This window comes from Haliotis asinina, chromosome 12, assembly GCF_037392515.1.
Source record: "Haliotis asinina isolate JCU_RB_2024 chromosome 12, JCU_Hal_asi_v2, whole genome shotgun sequence".
NCBI lineage: Eukaryota > Metazoa > Mollusca > Gastropoda > Lepetellida > Haliotidae > Haliotis > Haliotis asinina.
This window is the reverse complement of record NC_090291.1, coordinates 17,273,242-17,299,660: the sequence shown is the minus strand read 5'-3', so window position 1 is coordinate 17,299,660 and position 26,419 is coordinate 17,273,242. Positions and strand designations below refer to the sequence as shown.

Here is a 26,419-nt window from a genome sequence, read left to right as displayed (position 1 = left end):
GAATGCAGCAAACAGACCTGTTGTTCAGAATGTCCATTCATTATGGCCATATTTGAGTGTAGGTATATAAGTGGTCAATGTGAGGCTTAATACACAATGCTTTAAGTAACTACTTAGATGTCAGTCAACGGAACTGAGTTTGCCAGGAGTTCCTTTCAGGAAATGTCTCTTTTGAGATAATAGTTAGTGGAGAATAGTGGAATAGAGTTTGTTTCACAGTTTCAGTGATCATGGTAGGTTTTGTACGAGTGCATGCAGAAAAAAATTAGGAATATGCAGTCCAAATCTTTTGCGTGTGAAATTGTTTGTCTGTATGTCGCGGTTTTGAGGTACTTTTTTTAAAAGATTATGTCGTTAAGAATCTGTGCGTTAAAAATATGCGCACAAAATATTTTTTGCATGGTTTTATTTTTTTTGCATGAAAAATGCATGTTTCTGCGTTGACGCGAACACCTGAGTTTATGATGTTGTCAGGATAGAAGTTGAAATGTTTGAAGGATTTGTATGCAGTTAATATGAACTATCAGTAAAAAAGATGTCCTACCCAAATGGTTATCATACGCATTCATAAGAAGATTTTTATAAACCAATCTTACAGACCAATTGTGACAAGATGCATGAAGGTCATTGCCAGACCTTACAACTGTTGACCATCTAAAGAGGTTCATCAGGGACTAGATCAAGGCAGTGTAGACATTCCCTGTACCTGATTTACATTGTTAACAAAACAATCAGAGTTTTGTCTTTAATAACGTTGTGGACCAGAAGAAATTACCATGTTGCTGCTAAGAAACCGTTTGAGTTCAACTTTTTCCTGGGCTGTTTCGGAGAAATTTGGTGCAATGGCTGATTTATTATTAGCAATTTATTTGAACCAGCTAAAATCCTTTCTTTTTTTTCAAATCTGCAGCATATGTCAGTAAAATTTCCTAAACTGGAATTAATAACATAGTAGCAGTATAGGTGCAGACGATGGCAGGTTTGTAGAGGTTGCATGTGTATCATTGACAGCAGATCCAAAAAAGTTAAAGAAATTTAAATGTTTTCTTTTGCGTTTATTGCACTATGTGCTACGTTCAAAATTAGGTTCAAACTGGAGAAAGTAGAAACTTGTGAAAACTGGATTTTGTTCACAATTTGCCTGTCAGTCACTGAATATGGTCACATCAGACATCAGAAATCTACAACTGTCATTGTAATAATTACTTTGCGAAGAATCCTAACTAAGAGACCCTGGAAATTTTGGGAGTTGCTGACATTGTTTTTGAACACGGAGATATCTAAGTCTGTACTCATTAGGTCTGTGACAATGACCTCTTTACTTTCTAGTAAGTTCACAAAATTATTATTCATGAATGGTTATTCATTCTGACTGAGCTGAAAACAGGTCTGTTTCTGATGTACTGCCTATATAATATACACTGTTCTATCTCCTGCTATTTCTCTGTAGCGTGCTGCGACCCCTGATTGTGGTGCTGTGTCGAGGAGTGTTCTTCATGGGGGGGTTCCACTGGATCCGTGTGCGGGGGCAACGTGCCACTGCCAAAGATGCCCCTATCATTGCCCTTGCACCACATTCCACTTATTTCGACGCATTAACAGACGTTTTCCTCGACCTCACAACTGTTGTTGCCAAAGCAGAATCAGAAAAAGTTCCAATATTTGGAAGTACGAATCTTTCCTAACTTCTTTAATGGGGACATACTTTTTGGATTTAAATTAAGACATACCAGTATTGTTCAGGTGGAAAATTTCAGGAACATCTCACTATTTTTCTTTTAATGCAAAAGAAAAAAATTGTATTACAATACTCCTTGAAATGTGTGGATACTTGAGGGTGTACACCATTGGTCATATCTTACTTGTCCATAGCTCATTCTGGGCTAGCAGTTTATGTAAACAACTACTTTCTAGGAAGAAACAAGTGAAACCTTGAGCTCAACTTGATTTACGCCAGAAAATATGTCCTGTATCTAATAACATTTTGCTGTGATCAGTGAGCCTTAATATCAACTCCTTAACGTGTTGTGAAGTCAAGATACCCATTATTTTATTACAGGTGATTATTTTCACCTTGTCATGTTCCTATTCCATTGTGGTAAAATAATCCAATTAGCAGTGTCATAATAGCACTGTTAAGTTCCATAACTCATTTGGTGTTTAATTTCAGAAAGTGTATGTTTTGAGAAACTGATGCTTTTCGGTCTGTTATGAGCTTTGACGAACGGAATAGTTTTTCCATTTGTCTGCAATTTAATTCTTTTGACTCTTTACTCTTAGAATTACATCTGTGAATTGAACTCTTAGCGTGACATCCTAAAGAACACACACCAGGATTTCTTGTCTGTTATTGACCTATGTCTTTCATGGTCAAAACCAGGAGATGAAAGATTCATCATCTTTACCGTTTGCCAGTTTGTCCTGATACCAATAAAAAGTCTGCAACTGATGTTTTCAGGCATAAAAGAATGATTTCTGACCTTGATGTCGGAATTAATACTTGACGCCCCACAATGAATGACAGAGTTCATCTTTACCAATACGACATAGTTGAACGGCTTCTATACCTTGTAAGGCCTGTCGACCTCTGTTTTTGTTTGAATCACAAACACTAATCCACACTGTATGTTCCTAGATACAAAAAGAGTCCCGTTCCTCAAAGGGGTTGTAGCATTAAGATGATTGTAACTTCCATCGTTTAACATAGTCTTGCGACTGTTGTAGCTTTTGAGGAACCCTATGTGGTATTAGTTGGGTTTCTTCAGAGTCTGTTATGGAAATCCCCTTTTTGATAAGTCTTATGAGCCTACCTAAAGGTATGTCAGTACAGTTCTTACAAATCAACAAAAGTGTGCCCCATGCATACTGCTAACCTTGTCTCCCATGGTGATTCCATGGTCCCAGAAGAATATGACTACGATTACTTAAAAAAAAACCCCAATAAGTCCCTGTTACTTGGATCAAAGAAACTCTCACATATTTTACATTCAGTCTACATTCAGTCGATGGCATTACTCTAGTTCTAAGAGTTGTTTCCTCTCATCTAAGAGGATTTGATTACATTTACCAACAGCTGTTACTTTATGAACTTACCTTCTGTACTAAATCAAATGGTATTGTCTTGGAGATAATGATTGTATTAATATGTTATGTGGTGCAAAGTGATCTTGTGCTTAATGTTGGAATCTACTGTTCCAAACTGATACTGATCACCAGTCATTATTATAATATAATCATGATAGAGGTTGCCTGCAGTAGGTTGACCACTACGTTTGTGCATTATTAATACCAGAACATGTATATCAAATGATATCATAGAGCGTCTTGTTACAAATCATGTAGCTTTTGTAAACATTTTGTAAAAAATAATTTTTATGTGAAAAAAAATTGTGTGCCAAAAAACAAAAATTGTTCAGTGCATAATTTAAGTAATGAGAAAAATGTTTTCATAGTTATATGTAACCAGCCATGTTCAACTGAATAAGATTTATAAATTGGTTATTGCAACAATGTTTAGACCTAATGCAACAACTGTGTCCTTATGCAACACCTACTGTCAAGGTATGGCTAAAGAATTGAGTTTGGGAGGTTACCTTGAATTGTAATACAAATATCTGAGCAAGTCTCTCACTCAAGATGACTAGCTGAAGACATGAAGATAATGACAATACAAGTATGTCGTTATGAAATCAACTGGGCCCCACACATGTTGATTCAGATTCTCTTATAGTTAGAAAATAAAATACGCAAAACAAACTGATAATGTTTTTTAAGGTGAACAGTGAATGTATATCATTCAGTATAGTGTATCCTGTAAAGAAATTTATTTTATGTTGTGACAGACCTAGCATGGTACTGATAGACATAATTGTAAACTCACATCACATCACATCACATCACATCACATCACATCACATGAAGATTTTTATCCCTTGCTGTGATTTGTGTGATAGTCATCTTAGTGTTTTCAGTGTCTGATTCTCCATCACAAGTTAAGTATTGTGCTTTGTGGGGGTAAATAAGTCAGGACTGCACATGTATGAAGTCATGAATGGGAAAAACTGATTTTGTAGTGTTATTTTAACCGTAGAGGAAAATCAAGATCCATGTTTAACCCAAAATTGTCATCCACCTTTATAACATGGGCTGTGACTCCTGTTTGATCATTTATTCACTGTTGTACACAAGACATGACTCATACTTGTTGATACAAGTTTGACTGCATTTATATAAGTTCACAGCCTTTTCCTTGAAATACCTTCAGTAAACTTTCATCTATTTCTACAGGTCCTATTCATATAATCTGAAAGGGATGGTTCAAGGGCTTGTGATAATTTCCAGGGATAGAAATTAGCTCCAGCCCACATGCCAGACTCAGTTTCAGTAATCATGTATTCCAAGGGTGGGTTGAATTTTGAACATTCTCTGGATATTTCTGCATGTTATCTCTGTTCAAGCAAGAAGGCTTCCTTGGTTAAATTCTATCCCTACATGATTTATATTTGGATCACTTCTACTTGTGAAACTCTTGACCAACTGAAGGTACAGCTGGTCAGTTATAGTGGACGCTATGATCATAATTATGTCCTTATCACTTTTAGCTTCCAAGCTTTGCATGGTCTTGTTTGTACTGTAGTTTCTGTTCTATTCACTGATGGTGGTGGCAACTTCCTTGAATGTACACATTTTCATGTACTGGATTTTTGGACGTGGTTAAACATGTTCAAAATGATTTCTCATCAGTTACGTGATTTTTTTAATATGTTTTTCCTGCCTCAAGGTAGGCCCCAGATGATTAACAACTTATCTTAAGCTCTTATTTTTGTATTTGTAGCCTTTATTGTCATGACTTAATGGTTTAATTCAGGTATATATTAATGCATGAATAACCTTGTCTATTTAGCAGTAAAGACATATATTTACAAAATGTTTGACGATGTGTGTTTTTTATGCCATAGAATCAAGGTTTCAAAGAAACATTTATACATTTTTAACGTGACTTGTCTAAAGAAGACATTGTGATGTATTGTTTATATGTATTGATGTATGGGCTAGTGTGTTGTTGCTTCCCAAATACCCCTTACTCACTCTGGGTACTAGTGTCCCTCACACCTGCCTCATCCCCTCCATTCTACTGAATCCAATTCCACCTCCCAGAACTGTTTCCCCTTCCCATTTTCCCTGCTACCATGCCCTCCTTGTCTCTACTTGGCATATGTACTTTTCTGAGATCTTACAGCATGAATCACATCAGTCGTTTTGCTGGAGACGAAATAATAAGCACTTACCCTTGTTTTATGTAAGTTCTTGTTTTCCTCTATGACACCAAATTTAGAACCAATGGGATATAGATACAGTAAATGACTATGATATGTTTAGAAAGAGAACAAATCTGAAACGGAAGTTTGTATGTTTTAATTATTAAACTAGTTCAGACTTTGTTTTAGGTACATTGATCATGTTGGTGTATGTTTCCCCAGTAATGTGAATACTCATATTTCCATGTGATTTATTTTAGAAGTATTATCTATTGTTATTTAGAATCAACTTTAAGGCGTCTATCCATAATTACATCCATGTTAGTAGATCAATAAATTTTAATTTCAACTTTAAACATTTCAGCCATTAGAATAATAATAATCCTACTGACAGTTCATTTGAAGCTTGACTACAAAAAGAACCTATGGATACTTTCAAAATATTTTGATGTGTGAGACTGTCTGTTTTATCTATAAGGAAGACATCAGATTGCAAGTGTGGTTTCAATAAGGTGTAAAAAAATATTTAATGTTTTTATCCAGTATTCAAAATGGAAATAAATTGGCTGTTCCAAGGACAGTAAGATAGTGTTCCTAGCAATGGTTTGACATGAAATCGCCCCTGCATATGTTGATGGGAAAGGACACAAGGAAGCAAAATCAACTGAATCGGAAACGACTCTCAACTTGTGACTTGATGTATCTCTGATTCCAAAGGACAGCTATCAAAATGTGGCACAGACACACGGGTCAACAATGAACCTCCCTGTATTCACAGTGGAATTTATATACCCTCCCACATCACAGCTGAATGGTTTGGAAACTCACAATGAAATGATGCCTCTTGTTATTTGCTTCACAAAGATGATTAAATGCGGCTACATAGCAATGGAAATATTTTTCTTCACTCACTTCAAAATCATGTTGCCTTACAGATTTGACAGAATAATGTAAGTAGATAAACATGTAATTTGGTGGAATTCAGTTAGATACAAGTTAAATATGACAGGAAATGATGTTCATTGGATGATTGCTTTCCAGTAATACTGCAGTGACTGGTGTTCAACCCAAGCATTTCACGTGTGATGAGATCGATGGAGATCTCTTCATCTCCCCAATGGCACTTGGTGTAATTTGTTAATTGATCTTCTCATGGGATTGTGGATATAGAATAGCTGGTGAGACCAGAATTATGGAGCGTGTTTGATTTTCTGGCTGGCCTATTAATAGGATTATCTGCTTCCCTTATCATCCACATGTAATTTCTCTTTATCATCATTATAGATACATCCTAGTCTTATTGTTGAAAAGGACTTCCTTTTAGCATTGAAATTGGTATCAAAGTATGTTTTTAACATTGTTATATTTGGGATTACACTGCCAGTATCACACTGTATCTATGATGTGACCTTTGTGTCATCACGCTCCCAGTATCACATTGCATCTGTGATGTGATCTTCGTGTCATCACATTCCTACTGTCACATTGCATCTCTGATGTGATCTTTGTGTCATCACACACCAAGTGTCAGATTGTATCTATGATGTGATCTTTACGTCATGACACACCAAGTATCACATTGTATCTATGATGTGATCTTAGTGTCATCAAACTACTAGTGTCACAACATGTCTACTGAAATGATCAAGTATGACATGATTAGCCATTGTTGTGGTATTTTGTCTTCTCAAATGCTTTCTTCCCAGTAGCAACTTTACATAGTCATGAATATGTTCTGAACCTGTTTATTTAACAGTCTAAGCAACTGTTTTGTGTTCAGCCAAGGAAGTTGTTATACTATACTTGAACAAACACACAATGTGTTGTGTACTAACCAAGCACATTACAAAGGCTGTTTCTGTTGTGGCAACATATCCGTATACAATCATATCAACATGTCATTGTGTACACCACAACTAGCTACACATACTGACATTTGTATAGCACACTGAAGTTATTGTTGAAAAGCAAAAGCCTGCTATTTGTACGAGTGACTATAAAGTTCCCTGTTAGTAGTGCAGTTTTAATCATGTTTGTGTTTGTCGAATAAGTCAGGAAACTCCGATTGCTTGAATAAAATTAATAATAAGAATTGTTTTGGAAGGGTAGATTTTACACATCATAGTTAATGTTCTTAACACATGGCGTTTTGCTATTTCATGGCGCTTGATGTAGGCACTATCCATGAATATGTTTTCATGTTGTTTATGATCATTATCAGTTAAATCAGAAAAATTGAATGACCTCTCATATCCAGTGGATACTTTGGTCTTTGCCAGATGATAAAAATGTCAGATATATCATTTCAGAGATGGAGTGATATGTGGCCCTTTGTATTGCTCTTCAGAACTTTAATTTGTAAAATGTCAGGCCTCATTACCTGGACATTGTCCTTGTCTGTAGTGTAAATCAAACAAGCCTGCATTAGGCTGTTAAATATGTGGCAAATTTTCTTATCAAGCAAAGCTAGAATAGTGATTTATTACTATTCAGACATTATCACATTCTTTGAACCTGTGTGGAAAAAAACTATTATGGCCATTACTGTTGAAAATGTAATTATATTATTTTTTTAACTCAACAAATGTTTATTATTAGCAGAAATGTTATAATTTTTTACCCATTTTAGCATTCAAGTCTTAAATCCCTTATAATGCACATTGGCCTTTTTAACTGTTTACTGTGAAATTTGCCAGAAGCTTAATCTTATATTGCTTTGATCTCATGGCAGTGAGATATATTTATCATCGTGATTTAATTTTGATTTTGGCCCCAGCTGTTTATGCCGAAAGTATATGAATATCAGTGTAGACATCAGCATTGTTTAAGTGGCTTTGTTTGTTGACATAATGAACACTTGATACATATCTAGATGCGGTGTAGTGCCATGGCACTCATTGTTTCATTACAGCATGAAATGCTTTGTGTAAGCCATCAGGTAGCACACATTCCTAAAAACTTTCATGTGCCACCTTTGCTGTGGACAATGCGTACTGTCAAAGATTACTGATACAATTGTGCACAAGCATCTATCCCTGGTTTCTCTTTATTTCAGTTGCCTTTCTTCCTGCTCTTTAACCATTTCCCCCATTATCCTCCTCCTCCTGCCATTCCCACTACCCCTTCCCTCAATCTCTTCCATGTTCTACGTCTCCAAAGCCTCCTCCTCCTGTTGTCCTTTTTACTACCCCTTTCTCTCAATCCCTTCTGTGTCCTATACCGCCGCCTCCTCCTCCTGCCCTTTCCACTCCCCTTTCCACTCCCCTTTCCCACCAATCCCTGCTTATATATCTCCTCCAATGCCAACCCCTACTTCTCCTCAACCTCTTCCCCATCCCCAACATTCTCTTCTTTGACTTACACTGCTTCCAGTGCCACCCCTTCTTCCCCTCCCTTGCTCCTCCACCATTCCTCTGCTTCGTCCTCCCCAATTTCCCATCATCCATCTTCTCTTCTTCCCAATCCTCATAGCATGTATGGAGCAACAGCAACCCTGCCCAGTTGTGCTACAGCTGTTAACTGCATGTTTTATTCCTTTGATAGGGCTTTCAGTGGACTTCTCCTATGGCTTGGGAGGTGTGTAATCTTTATAGCAGGATTTCACAAAATCAAGCTCAGAGGGAACCCTGCTTGTGCCCAGGACGCACCTGTCCTTTGTGCTGCACCCCATTCAACATTTTTTGATACCATTGTATGTTTTATGGGGCAAGAACTAAAAAGTCCAGTCGCAAAGATAGAAAGCAGCTCAATACCTTTTTTGGGAAGTAGGTATTAACAGGCTCAGCATTTTCCAAATCATTTTTCCTATTATTTTAGCCATTAATAATGAAAGGCCCTCAATTTTTATCTCAAAATTCTAAGTGATTTCTCTGATTTTCAGTACTGATTTGGGGAATTTCTTTGCTTCATGTAGGAGACAATGATCGAACAATGATTTTGCTAAACCAATGGGAAGCCTGATCGGGAAAATGCCGTAGCCTTTCCACTGTTGTTTTTATGTGCTTGAATGTTGCAGTAGTTGCTTGTATGCCACTGTGTACAGTGTGTTTGCTTCACCACATCTTTGGTAGAAACTGCTTGAATGGATTTATATTTTCACCTTTGACTCATTGATTTATGTCAGAAGATGTATGGTGACTGAAATCAATGGTTTCTCAGTACAACACACTTAAAGAACATCTGTTACCATTCCCAAGCTACATTCTGTGGGCATGTACCAACAAACATATGGGGAAAGAAATGGTTTCAGTATTAAGAGCAGAGACGATGGATGATAAGTAAACAATGATGTCAGTCTTAGTTTGTTGGCCTGAGCAGGGATGTCATTCATGGTATTGCTTTATTATTTTTTACACGACATTTGGGCTTTTTTTTTTTTTGCCCTGCTGTCTCTGTTGACACATTTTAGTCATAATAAAAGATAGAAGGATTCTGAAAATTCTTCTGAGTCCTTAATATCTTCTTTTTCAGTTGTCCCCTCCAACAGATAATTCTTCTAGAAATAGAACTCAAACAAAATGTCCATTTTCAATACCCAGTATCAATTTTGTCAGGTCGCACAAGTGATATTTATTTCTAAAGATTAGTGAATGACTTCAGTTTTACGCCACACTCAGCAGTATTCCAGCTATATGGCGGCGGTCTGTAAATAATCAAGTCTGTACCAGACAATCCAGCGATCAACAACATGAGCATCGATCTGCGCAATTGGGAACTGATGACATGTATCAACCAAGTCAGTGAGCCTGACCACCCAATCCCATTAGTCGCCTCTTACGACAAGCATAGTTGCCTTTTATGGCAAGCATGGGTTGCTGAAGGCCCCGGGACCTTTACGGGTCTCTAAAGATTAGTGACAAAGTGTGTGAGAAAATGTGATAAATCCATCAGGTTAGTATTTACATGCTGTGGTGTTGTGTTACATGTTGCCTTGTTGCTCAACTTTCTTGATTGTACCATTCTTCAGTGTTCATGTTACTTGTTCACTATCTTGCCATTGTGTTATGTAATGTTCCAACTTGTGATTAATAATTAGTAATTGCCAAAGTTATTATCCATGTCTGTACATCTAAACATGCATAAGGACTCTTGCATTGTTATTGGTTATGAAGTTTGATTATAAACACTGAAAGATAGTGGAGATAAGGCTAAATACTGAAGAATGTTACTTCCTACTAACCAGTCAGCTTCACTGACAAGAATCATAGTTCAATGGGGTTCAATTACATATGACCTTAATGTTATGCTTAAATAGTTGTAATGGCATTGCTGAAGGGCCATGGAGGTCAACCAAACTAGACTCAACAACCTGTGATGAAACCTTGCAAGTCTCACCCAGATGTGTCCCTGGAAATCTAGTGACAAAACTCTTACACCAGTGAAAGTGATGGTCTAAGTATGTATCAGCTGCACTCACTGAATTTTATGTATCTTGGATGAGCAGGCTAACTGTAGTTGCAAACCTTATGACAGAATAGTGTTGAATTTGACTTCATAAAAATGTTGTGAAGATAAATATAAAAATCTGCTTCAGTAGTGTACTCAATGTGTGTACATACATAGTTCCCTTTACAAGAAGAAATGGGCAACTTAAGTGATAGAGACAAAAAGCATCCATATGTCAATTATATTAGTCAGAATTCAGTTTGGTATTAATGTGATGGTAAGGACTGCTAGTAGTGTCTGAAACGCATTGTTTATTTAAATGTAAAGCAGAGATCTCTTTAACAAACTCAGCCCATGGCCTTAAGAGTCAAGAGAAATATATGATAGATGTAGTAGACTTCATACTACCAGTGTTTGCCCTAGACTTGAAAATTTAGGGTCGTCAGGACTCCCTGGTGTCATGGTCATGCTTCTCTGGAGTCATCTACTTGTATGGAACTTTCATCAAGACATTAACTGTGATTGTTTAGTACTGATGAAAAACAAACGTAAGGCAGGTCAGGTATTTAATAAGCACAGAGCAGTTACCTTAGTAACAATAAACTAAGTAGATATAAACAACAGCAAATTTGAACCTTAGATTATCTGAACTTAGGGCTCAGTAGCATTGCATCAACAATGACACAAACTTTTAAATTCACTGTATATTTGAGATAATTTGTGCATCAAATACACAGGTTTTCTGCATCAGGGTAAACACTTTAATACATGGGAGACTCATGGCTTGCTGACTCATATTAACTTTCTGCAGTGCTTCCTGTGTTGAAGTTGATGAATGTGTGAAATGTTGATGAGTGGTTGTATTCCTCAGTTTGCATTCCAGTTCAATTTACACATAACAATATGTCCGAAGATAATGAATAAGTTTTCATGTTGCAGCATTAACTGATTACCAGTGATGTTGTTAGTGTCATATTATCACAAACAATCAAGGTCTAGACAGAAATCCTGGTGTATATTATGCTTAGCAGCATTAGAATCTTTTTCACCTTTTCTTGTTTTTGTTTTTTTATTTTTCATTACCAAGATATATCACCATGTTTATTATCCAGAAATGAAATTTGAATGCCGATAATTTGTGAAACAATTCTGCTTATTTTGTGCGTCGTCATGAATTAATCTTGTTTTATGCTATTTTTGTCAGCATTAATTCAGTTCACGCAGCCTGTATTTGTGAGACGAGAGGATCCAAACTCTCGTGCTGTTACCATCCAGCAGATACGGGAGAGGGGACAGTCCGGGGGAACATGGCCTCAAGTCCTTATCTTTCCAGAGGGCACCTGTACTAACAGGTCTTGTCTCATCACATTTAAACCAGGTAAGAACAGACTGATTAAACAAACTGATATGATGAACTGGTATTGTCAAAAGAAATTGATGCATGTTGTATATTTTAGTTGAAATCTGTTTATTGGACTATTACTTTGATATTGGACTTGAGTTTGATATCCTCACAGTTTACTGTATAGTGGAAGCTGTCAAAACCAGTATCTGTCCAATTCGGCAAGTTGTGAACACAGCTTCCTTTGTACTTACCTATTACTTTTAGAACTGTTCTTTGTTTTTTCACTGATACTTTACTAAACAAACATCAAGTGTCTTCCTAAACATAACTGATTGTTGAAATGCATTGGAATGTTAGAATTTAAGGGACAACACCACACATGAGGTGGTGAGGATTGGATGTGAGTCTGTTCGCCCAGTTTTTACATTGTACTGTTATTGTATGGTCTGTTTTGTTAGGTAAGTTTACTAGACTGGGCCTTCAGGCAAGTGGTTGATGTCAAAGACTGCATAATAAAACATCATTCCACCTATTGGTCAGATGGGTATTCATACAGTGAGAATACTGTAGACTCTGTAGATTATACATCTATGCACATTTAACAGGATTCAATTACCAACATTGAAGGATTGGGAAAGGAAGGGGTCATGGGTCATTTTGCACATTAGAATGAAAAATAGCCTATTAAAAATTTCAAGTTAACTATTGATTCAAGGACAGTGGCCCATTCTGAATTCAGAAAATTACTAATAATCCTGAAAATGGACCATTGTCAAAGTTCTCTTTCCCAGTCCCTGTACTGGCAAGCTTTTTCCTTTTTTCTTGTGGACAGTTTTGAAGAAAAAGCAGTTTATATGCCTTGGGGCCCTTCTTACATTTGAATGAGAAACAGACTGTTACATCAATTTTGGCCTTCTTCATCATTATATATAATTATGCCTATGTTATATCGCATTATGCATATACTTAAGTTGTGTAGATGGTGGGTATCGTATGATAGGCTTGGCCTAGATTAATAGCTTGAGTGCTGTTGTGTCAGTAGATAATATTTAAACACTTGATTGCACATAGTATTTCACATGTACAGTAACAGGGCATGATTGTCACAATTTGTATGTTTTACCTGAATCTTATGCTACGTCCACCAAAGCCAAGTAAGTGTCAGTGTGTCAGTGGTGTCTTGGTTTAATGAAGATTGTGAAAATTCATAAGGCTGATGTTGGTTATTCTTAGAAAATCTGTGCCTATCATAACCTTGTATGAGTCAGTCAGATGGCTTGTAAAGATATCCTCAGTATCTAATGTGGCACCACTTGTCACATCTCAAGTGGTTCTCGGGGAATCTGGATCGGAACTGGTCCCTATCAACCTGTGCTATTTTCAAGTGACTTGGTTGATAGCCTGCCATAAATCCCTGATGGAACTGTTATTCATTATGTGAGTCATAAGCTTGTCTAATTCAGATTTGATTATGTTACTTTAAAGTTGCTGAACATAGGTATAAACCAAAACCAAACATTACTAATTCCTCTGGTCATATGTTAGCTGAAAGTTAATGGTAGGCAACCAGAAGACTCAGGAAGTCAAATTAAAATGTTTCTCTGAGAAAATATCATTGTAACGTGTAAAACTGAAGTGATAATTTTTTTTGTAACACGTGTCAACATGCACAAAACATTTCCTAACTGTTGTTGAATACCACTGAATAATTTTTAAAGGACTAACTCATCAGTTTTCATGAGGTATCTAGACAAAGGTTGATATAACCAACACAAAGAATTTTATGCCTGTATTCAAAACGAACACATGCTGATGTTGTTTGTCAACTTTGAAGGCCAAGTAGTAATAAATTTCAGTTGGCAGAGGGTATTAGACGAAGTGAATATTGTTACATTTTGAGCCTGTTAAAGGTCATCAGCATCATACTATGAGAAGGGCTAATTCATTTGGTTGATTGCAACAGGACACATAATATGATTAATAGTGCAGGATTGTAACAGTACATTTAGTGTGATTAAAAGTGGAGGTTTATGCACAATGTTATGTCAAGTCTTTCAAATTTGAAAGTGAGTTTATTAAGATAGGTCTTTTTTTTTCAATTTGGCAGCTAACATGGGTAAAGAGCAGTAAAGTTCCTTTAAATCCATTGACTGAAATAGGCTTGATTAAAAGTACATATGGGTAAACCTTGCAGTGTTAAACTGCTCTCAACCAAAACGCTCCTTTACAGTACCTAGCCTGCTGGTCTCTTTTCATGGGACATAATGGTATATTGCTATAAAACAAGTTTATCTACACATAATCATCAAGCATCCCCACTTTAATGATCTCAACCCCATTGACAAAATCCAGACAATCCATATAGCTCTTTTGACAGTGACTGGCACAGTAAATGTTGTGTGTGTTGAGTTTAAAGGTCAATATGATGTAGAAAACCTTGTAATGTAACTCATTAACAGATTTGTGAAAAGGTGATTGCAAAAATACTATCAGGTTGCATTTTGCAATATCAGTTGCACTTGTTCAGTATTATGGCTAAGTTATGTTTCCTTGAATTCAAAGAAAAAGACCTAGTATATATTAGTTTTTTTGTCTTCATACCAATTCCTGGATGCACAAAACTGACTGCAAGGGTGAAACTCAAATTAGATAGTAAGTGCTGAGATAAGTCCTGTTTCACAACTTGGATTTGATAAAATCACAACCCTTTTCACAATTATTGCTCTCCAGAGTTATTCCTTACTTTTGCTACAAATATGTTTAGATGTAAAGGTACAAAGATAACAGAATATATTAAAAATGTCAAAACAAAACACATTTTTTACAATTTGTTAATTGTTATTGAAAACTTAATTTGGAACTTGCTTCAATTATTAATTTGGAAGTTGAAAAATATGTGTCTTCAACTACACAATGGGCAGGGCATATTTTTATGGAAATAATGGAAAATTAAAATCTTATTTAAGCCTTCAAATTTATTCTTTTACCAGATCAATCAATAATTTTTAAGCCCCAAGACATTTCTTAAAGCACAATCTTGAACTTGTAGAATGCTATTGTACATTTGTTACCTTTTCTAGTCATTGTCACTCATCTGGTGTAAGAGGATTTAATCTCAAAATATTTCCAACTTCCTAGATGAATTGAGCTTTTGTTTTGTTTTAAACATGTATTTTTTAATATTTTAGGTGCTTTCTACCCTGGTGTGCCAGTTCAGCCTGTATGTTTACGCTACTTCAACAAACTGGTAAGTGTGTTGGTTTATGAACCTCTCAGCAAACACTGCTGTTTGTTCAGATTGTTTGTGTTAGGTGATGGGACAGAGCCCAACTTCTCCACAGCTAGTGACCAGATCTACCTCCTGAGATAGTAAGGCACCTAACTCAACTGTATTTGTTCAGTTACACCTGCTATGGTACAGGATAATATTTTCAGTTTAACTGTGAATAATTAGTCTGCCAATAAATTAATGATTAGTGCACCATTGCTGAATGTTTGGTATTTTCCGTAATTCAATAACATCTGCTGTTATCATACCTTATTCTAAGAATGTTTCTCTTTTTCTGTAGGATACATTTACATGGACATGGGATGGTCCAAAAGCGTGAGTACATGAGTTTGCTGGATATTTGTTTTAAAAAGGAAGAACTTATTCTTCTATTTTTTGGTTTACCCTGACATCAGTTTGTGTTTCTCAACTCTATCACGTTCACCTAGCCATCTGTAAGCATGCCAAACTGAACAACCCTTCACTAGGAAAATGTGAGGGGCAAGGTCACAGTTTAGTTCCTTCCCTTTGCTGTGCCAGAATCCTAAGATCCCATGATATGTTGTTAGGTTTGTCGGCACTATACCAGTGCTTGTGGGTTGTATCAAGGGTAGCCTAGTGGTTCAAGTGTTTGCTTATCACGCCAATGACCTACGTTAGATTCTCCACATGGGTACTATGTGTTTAGCCCTTTTCTTGTGTCCCCTGCCCTGTTACTGCTGGAATATTGCTTAACGCGTTATTAAAATAAACTTACTCACTCATCAATTAACTTAACTCTTTTATCCTGCTATTGTCAGTGAGTTTAAGTTGCTTTATACGGCATCAGCAAATTTGCAGCTATTTGTAGTGAAGATCAATTAGACACACTCTGATACTGAATACTGTTCATTGACAACAAAGAATTGGTTGCTTAGATATAGCTTAAATATGTTTGATGTCATTCTTATGTTCTGTTGTTCTTGAATGTTTCAGGTTTGCTTGTCTATGGTACACATTCTGTCAGTTTAACAACCAGATAGAAATAGAGGTAAGTACTGAAGATGCACCATGATATTTGTAGTAGCCATTCTTCTGTCAACATATGTTTGTGCTTAACTATACAAGATAGAAAATCTATCAAATTTTCTAATCATATTTTGATCTGATTTTCTTATTCATTGTTGTGATTTATTTCTTTAGCTTTTAAAGAATCACATTCAATCCTCTAACACACATATCCATATTTTAGATTAAAGATGTGCTGATTCATTAAGAATGATTAAAAACATGTACAAATTTGTATGGTCTTACTGTGAACTGTGTACAAAGAGGAAGAACATGCTTAACACCTGACTACTTTTTCAGATTCTGTCACTTCAATGTGTTGTATTGTTATTATTGACACAAGTCTTTTATCAATAATAATCAAGTACAAATGACTTTCATTATTATAACAAATTAACAACAAATTATCTATCAGTTGTTATTATCCACAGACATGTATCATACACAACACAGTGCCATCTTCATGGAAGATGTACCCAAATTTGCTGGTTTTGTTTCAGTTCCTCCCTGTATATAATCCTAGTGAGGAGGAAAAGAATGATGCTCGACTCTTTGCCAACAATGTTCGAGCAGTCATGGCCAAGTAAGTGTCTTACTCATAAATCTCAATTACATTCAGTTACACAAGTTACTGGACATATCTTATTTTTATCTCGACATAACATGATTACTGCATTATATGATTCCTGATTAACTTAACATCTCAATGCTTTTGAAATGTAAAGTTCAGTAAAATCCTAAGGTGTGTTGTGACTGTACATGTGTGCATATGTGGGCGTGCCTTGTGTCTAGATGTAAAAATATATATCTTAGACTCATATTTACAATTCATTTTATTTCTGATATTCAGTTCTCATTACATTGCTTTCTTATTGAACATACACAGTTTCCTATGTTGGTATATATTTTTTTTCAAAATATTTGATGATATTTGCCATGATATTAAGTATTTTTGAAACTACAGCACCTACTTAAGGGGGAGGAACTGTATGAACACGTTAATGCTATGTCAAGCATATTACAAAAATTCAATAAACACCTTAATCTCAGACATCATTGTATGTCCTGAAGGATACAAAATGCCTTTGAATTTGTAAGTCGTAATGTTTTTGGTGATGTTATGTCTCAAACTCCTCATATTAAATGACCAAATTGGCAAGAAAACATGTAAGCAAACACGTAAACAAACAATTTGTACTCTCATGACCATAACATCATATACACATTGCAGTGTGAAAAGAGAAGTGACCAACATACTATAATGGATCTTGACATTTTTCCATAACATAATATCGTTGCATGGGTGAAGTTTGAGATATGGAATATTTTCTTATTTCTTTTTTATTAGGCATGCAATAAATTATTATGTCTGACAGTGAATACTGAAAGGTAATTTTTTTGTCCTTCCACATATGTTTGTTTTGTAATCTTGTTATATTTATTTTTCAGACACCTCAATTGTCCTGTAACAGACCACACATATGATGATTGTCGTCTGATGGTTCGGGCAGCAAGGCTGAAATTGCCCATGGAGGCTGGATTAGTAGAATTTCAGAAACTTCATCAGAAACTAGGGTTTGTACCTTCCTTGAAATTTCTATGAATTAAATATATTCATTTAATATTACATTGGCTTGTTTCCTCTTTGGGCAATGAGATTATTAGATTAAAGGTCACATGCAACACAAAACATAACTTCGCAGATTCTGATATCTTTGGTGTGGACTTACAGAAAGAAATTATCTGAAATGCAAATTCAACATATAAAGGTGAAAAATAACACGATGAAAAAAAGCCTGCAAAATCTGAGTTCCAATGATTCCACTCGAAAAAAAGTGGTTTCAACAGCAGTGCTGCATTGTGCCCACAGCACATGCACAGTTATTAGGTTCTCACGGCTTGAACTGGGGAAAGCAACTCGTGAAAAAAACAGCAAGTTATGGGTGCAAGTGTTATCGCTGTGGTCGAAGTTGGAAAACAAAAGATGTTTCTTGTGATTACAAGCATCTTGTTCTGTAATAATAAAAATACACTGGTCCCATACTTGCAGATGTGCAAACCAAGTTTTCAAGAAAGTGTAGCTTGAGAAATATTAATTTCATCGTTAAAAATTGCTCAGGTTGAAAACTGAAATGTTTTAATTCATGTTTATGGAAACAAAGAAAAACATATTGATGTTAATTAGTAGCATATGTCACAGACAAAACTCAATACTTTTTTTGTTTTATTGACACCTATGTGTCTGCCTCTCTGCTGATGATAATAATGCAATCATTGACCTCTTGCAGTTTTAACTTTCAACTCTTATCAGACTATACACCAAGAATAGAATACATTGATTTATGGCTCATGCACCTGGGTTCTGTATCTGTGGGTTGCGAAAAAAATGTATCCATTTTCCCTGGATGACTTGATCGGATGGAAACTGGTGCGAACTTGCAAATTTGTTGATTGGATCAAACGCAAATGCAGAGACCTTGTATTTACAAAACCAAACATTTCTATATACTCTATTTATGGATAACGTCTTCTATTGTATTTGATGCGACATTTTGGTATGGATTCTTACATTGTTATCACTCTTGCTTGACAACGGTATATGAAAGTGGTACCATAAATCCATACCGAAATGTTGCATCATATATATATGAAAAGAAATCTTTATCCATCAAAAACCTTTCTTTCTTATTACTCACCCTACTTCTAAAATACCAGTCAAACAGATCATCTCTATATACACACTATGAGCACTCTGCATATCGGCAAATGAACCAGCCAGTGAAAACTCTTTGTTACACTTGAATGCACACCTACTGCTCTGACTGGGTTTAGTCTCCCGGGTGCTTCATTTCAAGGGAAGTAAACCCAAGTACAAAATATTGCACTTTTGATTGGCAAGTGTATGCTTATACTTTTGTTTATTTGGGTTTTTTTTCATAATCAGCAATGTATATTATATGTCATGAATAAGAGATAATTGTGTTTTAATTATGTATGTTTTTTATTTGCATGTGACCTTCAAGTGTCTTTTATTGTGTTGATAGTGGGGCATGTCAATTGCAGTGATAGATGAAATTTCTCTTTTGAAAACTGATTTTAGTTAATAGAGTCAAAGCATTATTCAAGCAGGTCGTTCATTGTTAAATAGACTGAAGATGTCAAATTTGTTTCTTAAATTGATTTTAGTTCTGTTCTTCCAAATAGAGGTGTCAGTCTGCACCAGCTATGGTATACTTTGTTATTTCATGAATGGATCTTTTGCAGAGTTAGCTCTAAGCAGATGCAGGTATATTTAGACAAGTTCTGCAAAATAGCAAAATCTGGTCAGATAAACTTGGAGGAGTTTGCCAGTTATTTACACCTGCCCAAGTCCCAAGCTTTAGAGGAAGTATTTGCTTTGTATGATCGGGTAAGTCTGCATACTGTTTCTCACTGTTTTCTATACTAGTGTTTTTTTAACCACAAAAGAAGGGTAAGTGAAAGTACATTATGCAAAGGGTTGGTTTTATTTGTGCCTAGTATTTCAAAAAGGATTCTGCTATGGAAGAACACCGTAAGGATTTAGGGGCAGAATAGGTATCCAGTACACCATGGTTGTTGCAAGAACTGTATAAAATGTCCTACCATTGTGCAGACAGGTAGTTCGCTGACGCCTTAGAACAAAAACATTTACGGTTCAATGAAATGATAAGCTGCTACCTGTTACCTACACATTATAATGGCATAGTCCAAATAATAACACAAGGAAGAAACTGAAGCTATGTTATTTACTTTGAAAGATATTGCTGCAATTTTAAGACAGTTGATTTTCATAAGCGTTTGGGTTTATCCCTCTTGTAAAAAAGACATCTAAATTGATTGGGCACTAAACAAACAACACCAGTTTTTCTTCAGGATTTACCCCCACCTGTAATAGGCAACCAGACAAGCTATGAGTTTAGAAACTCCAATAAAGTTAGGCAGCCATGTTGAAGACTGAACATCATGGTTTATTCAACCAACAGTTTACGTGTGGAATAATTTTCCATAAGTTGTTAGAAATTGCTGTTGCATTACTTAAATCTTATATCTACATGAAAGAAAATATTGAAACTAAAAATTATTCATATGGAACAAGGAATTTAAATTTTTTCCATTCAAGAATAAGATATATGATGAGCACACTTAAATGTGATTTGTTTTGAATAAATATGAAAAGAAATGCTGCATCATGTCAGTGTAGCTCTGGATGTGAGAAGGTTTTTCATTACTTCCATGAACGGGAGAGTGCCCAACCCTTTTCTTGAATGAATAAAATATGTTTTAGTCAAAAGACAATGAAACCACAGAGTGGCAAACCTGTTTTTATATTCAATAGTATTTGATAGTAAAACAATTTTGAGAAGAGAAGAAGTTACTACTAAGTAACGAACCCGTATCAGGTTCATCCTACTCCACTCGCTAGACAGAGGTGTTACTCAAAATTAACCTTCCTGTTCAGTGTCGGTCAATCGTCTGTCTGTCAAATGGGTATCTGTCAGTTGGGGGATAACCCTGAGTTAAATGAGTCAAGTGTATTGGTATTGTATATGCAGTTTGTAAGAAACAGGAAATGATGGCATTGGACTTTAGTATTGTTCCTGTTTTGAATAGTTAATATCATTACAAATGGCTTCTGATGATAAATATGTGAATAGTACAAAATGCACATGTAAATGGATCTGTAAATCCAAACTGAATGGTAAGAACCATGAAGATCCGGGTTAGAACGGATCTCCAGTAACTCATCTTTGTCGTAAGAGGCTACTAATGAGATCGGAGGATCAGGCTCGCTTACTTGGTTGACGTCATTTTATCACATTGCGTAGACTGATGCCACTGCTGTTGATCACTGGATTGTCTGGTCCAGATTAAACTATTTAGAGATTGCTAGAATAGCTAGGATATTGCTGAGTAAAATCACTCACTCACTCATTATACTGACTAAATCGAGTTCATATGAGTTCAAGACAAAAAGGCTTGTGAGTGATATTGCATTCCTGTCATCAAACTGTTGCCTGTACTGGGGCAACTCAAGTCATTTTATTGTTAGTTCAACATTGTATTTGTGTTCAACATGTACATTTTGCCTTTGGTTAGTACTGAAACCAAGTATTTTCTTTTTTTGTTCAGGATAATTCTGGCACAATAGATTTCAGGGAGTATGTGATAGGTTTGTCGTTGGTGTCTGGACCGGCAAACTCAAATGACACAATACAGTTTGCATTCCAGGTAAATATTGGTAATTTGTTTGGGTTTTTTTTTGTTGTTGTCCATGTCGTTCATGGGAGAATAAATCCAAGAACTGACTCATTTCAGTCTGCTAACTAACCCAAAGTCCTAACTGATGTAAAATTTCTTCTGGACAATTAAGATCTGCTTATTCTGTCTGTGTGCCAAGTCTAAAAGCCACCTGAAAAGAGGGCCAGAATACAAGATCAGACTAGCTCACTCATAATTATTTGACTCAGATTGGTATTTGCAATGGTGTTGTTTTTTTTTCACTTAAGTGAAAACTGGTGAAAACCTATGGCTCCAACTGTTTTCAACTAAATACCTGTCTTTTGTTCGTTTGTTAGTCTTTCATTTAAATTATTCTATTAAATCATCTATGGAAATGATGAATTATAGGGAAAAGATTCTTGTGTGCTTTCAGTTATTTGACACAGAAAATCAGGGTTACATCAGCAAAGAGGGGTTCACGCAGATCCTGTGTAATGCCTTTAAGATGAACACACAGGATGTGCAGGTGCTGTTTGACAAAGTGGACAGTGACAAAGATGACAAGATTTCATTTGGTAAGTAACAGTATGTTCAGATGTCTAGATATAGCTCAATATTCTTGAAAGGTTTTGGTGATCTATTTTTGCTGTGACCTGTTTCACATGTTGGATTTTGCGGACAGTGTGCATACAAAAAATATGTTAAGATGATTTGCTTTTATGATGATAACATGGATTGACTTTGCTCAGGACATATACTGGATGATCAAACAAAATGATTGTTCAGAGATCTTTTGCTAGGAATCACCAGACTTCAGAAAACTTTGTATGAATATCTGGTTTATGGTTTTACTCAAATGTTGAAGGCATAATAACATTAAATTCTTTGGGAGAATTGGGGACTGAAAATTATTACAGATATGTCTGAAAGAACTTTTTATCAGAGAAGTAATAAACTTGTTGATTGGCAAGAATTATTTCCATATGATTTGGTTGTCACAACAGCTTTAAAATCTGTGTTTGTTCACTAGTTTTATGTATACAGAATGAGAAGATTTGTTTGTATGTCTAATCCATAATAACACAGTATGATTATTAATCATTGTCTTGTATGGTTTGGAAAGATTTTCAACAGGCCACCATAACTCAGCCCAAATATTGATGTGTGCATCGTGTACATTATAGGTTTTGTCTAGACTATCAGTAAATAAATGCTCAGATCAATAAGAATATTTATATTTATTTCTTATGTTGGTAAAACTATTTGCAGATGAATTCAAAGCCTATGCAGAAGAAAAACCTGAGTATGCAAAGTTGTTCAAGACATATCATGAGCTGGTACAAGGCAACGGCCATGTGGAGAACAATGGAACGCCACTTAAGGCAAAGTTTGATTGATGGGTATACACCTCCCCTCCATGTGTTCGTGAGTCTGTCGACTGTGGGAGTGATTCTACTAACTCCACACTCCAGCGGGATCAACAGATCTGCTTATGCGTGTTTTTATCTAATCAGCAATACACCTTTTTAAGTTTGACCCAAGATCTGCATGCTTCACTTGATGATATTTTGTTTGCAATTTGTCCACACACCTCTCTCTGCCTATCACCTGATGCCTTGAACAGAACAAACATTGTGGACCAGATCAAATATGGGAATCATGAGCACCAAAATGGTTTTATCACAGATGTTATATCATAGAAATGAGTTTGTTTCATGAACTGTAAAGCCATTTGGAACTCATGATTACTACAGCCATTGTCAGGAAGAGGCTATGTTTGTTGAGATGAAATGTTGAAAATCGTTAGTTACCAGTCTTTCTGTAAGATCTGGATCCAATGCAAAGATATGAACAGCATGATAGCTGAGAAGGGTTGTACCGTTAGCTGTGGTCACAATTGTCAGTAACTGTGGGCCTATTCCGGAGGAAAGTGAGTGACCCTGATGGGGGCCGTCCTGGCTATATGACGGTCTGGCCTTACACCAGACCTGATACAACATTCCTACCTCTGGAATGGCTGAAGGCAGAAGGGCAGAGATGGATGTGGTCTCTTTGTAACGTTTTGTTTATACACAACAACCATGGTGTCACAATATCTCATGATAACTCCAGCAGGGGTCTAACGGTAGTCAAGGCAAAAATTGTCCTTGACTGCAAAATATTTTGTCAGTGGTAATGGTCTACTTGAAATTAGTAAGGGACATTATGAATGGAATAGTGAACTTGTATCACAAGGATTTATTAACAGGTTTATGGGCAACTCATATTTGTAGTTATGGGTGCATAGAGATCTGAAGATCAGATGATTCTATTTATGAACATATATAAACAGCATTATATTAAAATTGAGGTTTGATACACTGTACGTCACTGCTCACAGATTAAAAGGGTTTTTGTGTTGAATGTTTGTTGAATGTATTCCATATTGATTTTGTTCTTGTAAATTGATTATTATTATCGCTTTGAATAGTTCTTCTACCTTAAATTACAAGTCTGTGCTGGATTTTTTCAAAGATTTTGAAGGAGAATAATTCTGAAATACCCTACAGTTGTTTGTTTTGGTTTCTTTACATTTGGTTAATTGGTTATGTTTGTGCCATATTATACTTTTGTTTGAATATTCTTTGTGTTCTTCATTTTTACATGTTTCATTTACAAGGTTGAATATTTAAAATGACTAAAATCAAATCAATTTGGATTAAATTTAAGAGGGGTGTATATTATAGCTTAAGTTGTAACACAATAATCTGATGATCATGTATGCGAGAAATTTTGAATTCTGCATATACAGATAAGTGTTTGGGGTAATTTTGAAAATTATTGATATACCATATAACATAACTGAGCTTTGCAAGCACAAAAAAACTACCTCTACGACTCAAGTCTCCCACCTTTTCCTTATATTCATGTACCCAGTGCTTGCCTAGTAAACAGTTTCTGCAAATTTCTTCCAGGAGATTAACCAAGCGATTGTCAGTGTCCAGAATTATGGAGGTCCTTTAGGCTTGCTTATAAAGTATCAGAATCTAGGCACCCCTCACTCAGAGAACTTTCAGGATATTGCAAGGATCCTTTGACTGGTTATTTTGAACATTGATAATGATCTGAAACATTAGTTGTAACCTGTACATATTCTTGTGGGCTGTCCTTCAGGGAAGCATTTTGAATTGTACTAACTAACCTTTCACAGTGTTATAAATACAGGTTTCAGAGTCTTATTATGATTGAGGAAAGATTTGTAGTTTTCTCCTTGATATTTGAACTGTTGAACGAAACATATGTTTCAGTTCAAGCTGAACATGTTGAACCACTTCAAGCTAGTTTGTGATCTTTTGTCCACTTGCATTTATTCATTTGCTTATTAGCTTCAACTGTGTTGCTTTGTTTATTTTTGACAATAATTTCTGCTCTACTGATATATCAAACTGTTCCTATTTTACTTTTTTGTTATTTTGAAAAAAGACCATTTTCAATCTTGCTGTAGCCCATCAACCCAAAAAATATTTTGTTTCAGCTGAACTTTTGGGGTTAAATGTACATACAGCTTTTTCTGTACCTGAACATTAATACTCTACATTTGTATTTTATGTTATTTTTGGCCTGAAAGCTGTGTTTAGCATGGGACAGATTGAAGTTGGTATTTATTACTTAGACTCTAGTCAGACCTTACCCTGGTCCAGTCACTCACCCTGCACAAGTGTATTACATTTTCACATGCTATTTTTCTTTTAAAGAATTAATGGTTAATGTTTGTTTCAAGACATGTACCAGGTCCTGTTCCACAAAGCTAACACAGCACTAAGACAGTTACAACACTTACAGCATAGTGGTTAAAGCTTCCGCTCGTCATGCTGAAGACCAGTGTTCAATTCCCCACATGGATATAATGCTTGAACCCCATTTCTGGTGTCCCTGCCATGATATTGCTGAAATATTGATAAGAGCAACATAAAACCATACTCACTCCGTCACTCACTGTAAGGTCCATTCTTTAACAAAGACTTATGACATTTGAAGCAATGAAATATCTTTGTGGAACAGGGTCATAGTCAACATTACTAATGATTGTATCTTAGTTTACTACTACTACTACTACTACTACTACTACTACTACTACTACTACTACTACTACTACTACTACTACTACTACTACTCAGATGTTTGCTTTGGGATGGAACTCAGCACAAAGTCATTGTCCTGCCATTACAAGTACCCCCTCTTTTGCTGTAGCACCCAAAAGAAAAACAGTTGATTGAATTTTATCAGTCATTTCTGAATCTCCCTTGTGTTGAGTTGCTACATGGTTGTTTCATCATTGCAGTGGCTGAATACTCTGCATGTATTTTTTTTCTTTTGCTCAATTTTTTGATGTTTTCACTAATGCAATAATAGAAAAGTCCCTGAAATAAAATGGGGTTTAAGATAGTCAGAATACTAAACATGTGACATTCATAGTGGATTGGAACTGAGAACTACAACAGGAATTCTCTCCCCTTTATTTCAGGCTATTGATTCAACAATATCGGATGCCACACAAGACAGTTAGCCTCAACTCAGATACATTTTATCAAGTGGTGCGTAGTTCTTTTAGACAAGGCTGTAAGCTCACAACAAAATCAGAAAAGACTGTATGTTGAGTACATGTGCATTAGAAAGAAATACTGGAAGATCCTCTATTGTGTTTAGTTTGTGTAGGTGTTAGTTTACAGAGATATGCCTGGGAACCTGTTTCACGAAGCGATCTTAGCTCTATGATTGTTGTAACTCTGTGTTAAGGTAAACGAGATGGAGCGTCTTAGTGCTACGATTGCTTTATGAAATGCGGCCCAGGTTTCTATCCATACCTTCTACAGAAAAATGTCTTAAAAATCTTAG

At 35.8% G+C, this 26,419-nt stretch overlaps 1 protein-coding gene across 2 annotated transcripts in view; it reads left to right on the top strand.

Moving 5' to 3' along the window:
* LOC137257626 (lysophosphatidylcholine acyltransferase 2-like) overlaps window positions 1-26,402 on the top strand; it is a 36,608-nt gene extending 10,206 nt beyond the window's left edge. Inside the window, exons 3-13 of one of the 2 annotated variants that reach the window (XM_067794954.1) lie at window positions 1,451-1,668; window positions 11,848-12,021; window positions 15,177-15,235; window positions 15,558-15,592; window positions 16,232-16,286; window positions 16,804-16,886; window positions 17,753-17,878; window positions 19,568-19,712; window positions 21,455-21,553; window positions 21,978-22,119; window positions 22,814-26,402. In XM_067794954.1, the coding sequence (XP_067651055.1) occupies window positions 1,451-1,668; window positions 11,848-12,021; window positions 15,177-15,235; window positions 15,558-15,592; window positions 16,232-16,286; window positions 16,804-16,886; window positions 17,753-17,878; window positions 19,568-19,712; window positions 21,455-21,553; window positions 21,978-22,119; window positions 22,814-22,941 (1,264 nt within the window). In that variant the 3' untranslated portion in view covers window positions 22,942-26,402. Of the gene's footprint in view, window positions 1-1,450; window positions 1,669-8,273; window positions 9,023-11,847; window positions 12,022-15,176; window positions 15,236-15,557; window positions 15,593-16,231; window positions 16,287-16,803; window positions 16,887-17,752; window positions 17,879-19,567; window positions 19,713-21,454; window positions 21,554-21,977; window positions 22,120-22,813 lie in introns of those variants that run through there. The other variant, XM_067794955.1, reaches the window with a different exon arrangement.
* Window positions 26,403-26,419: the final 17 nt, after the last annotated feature.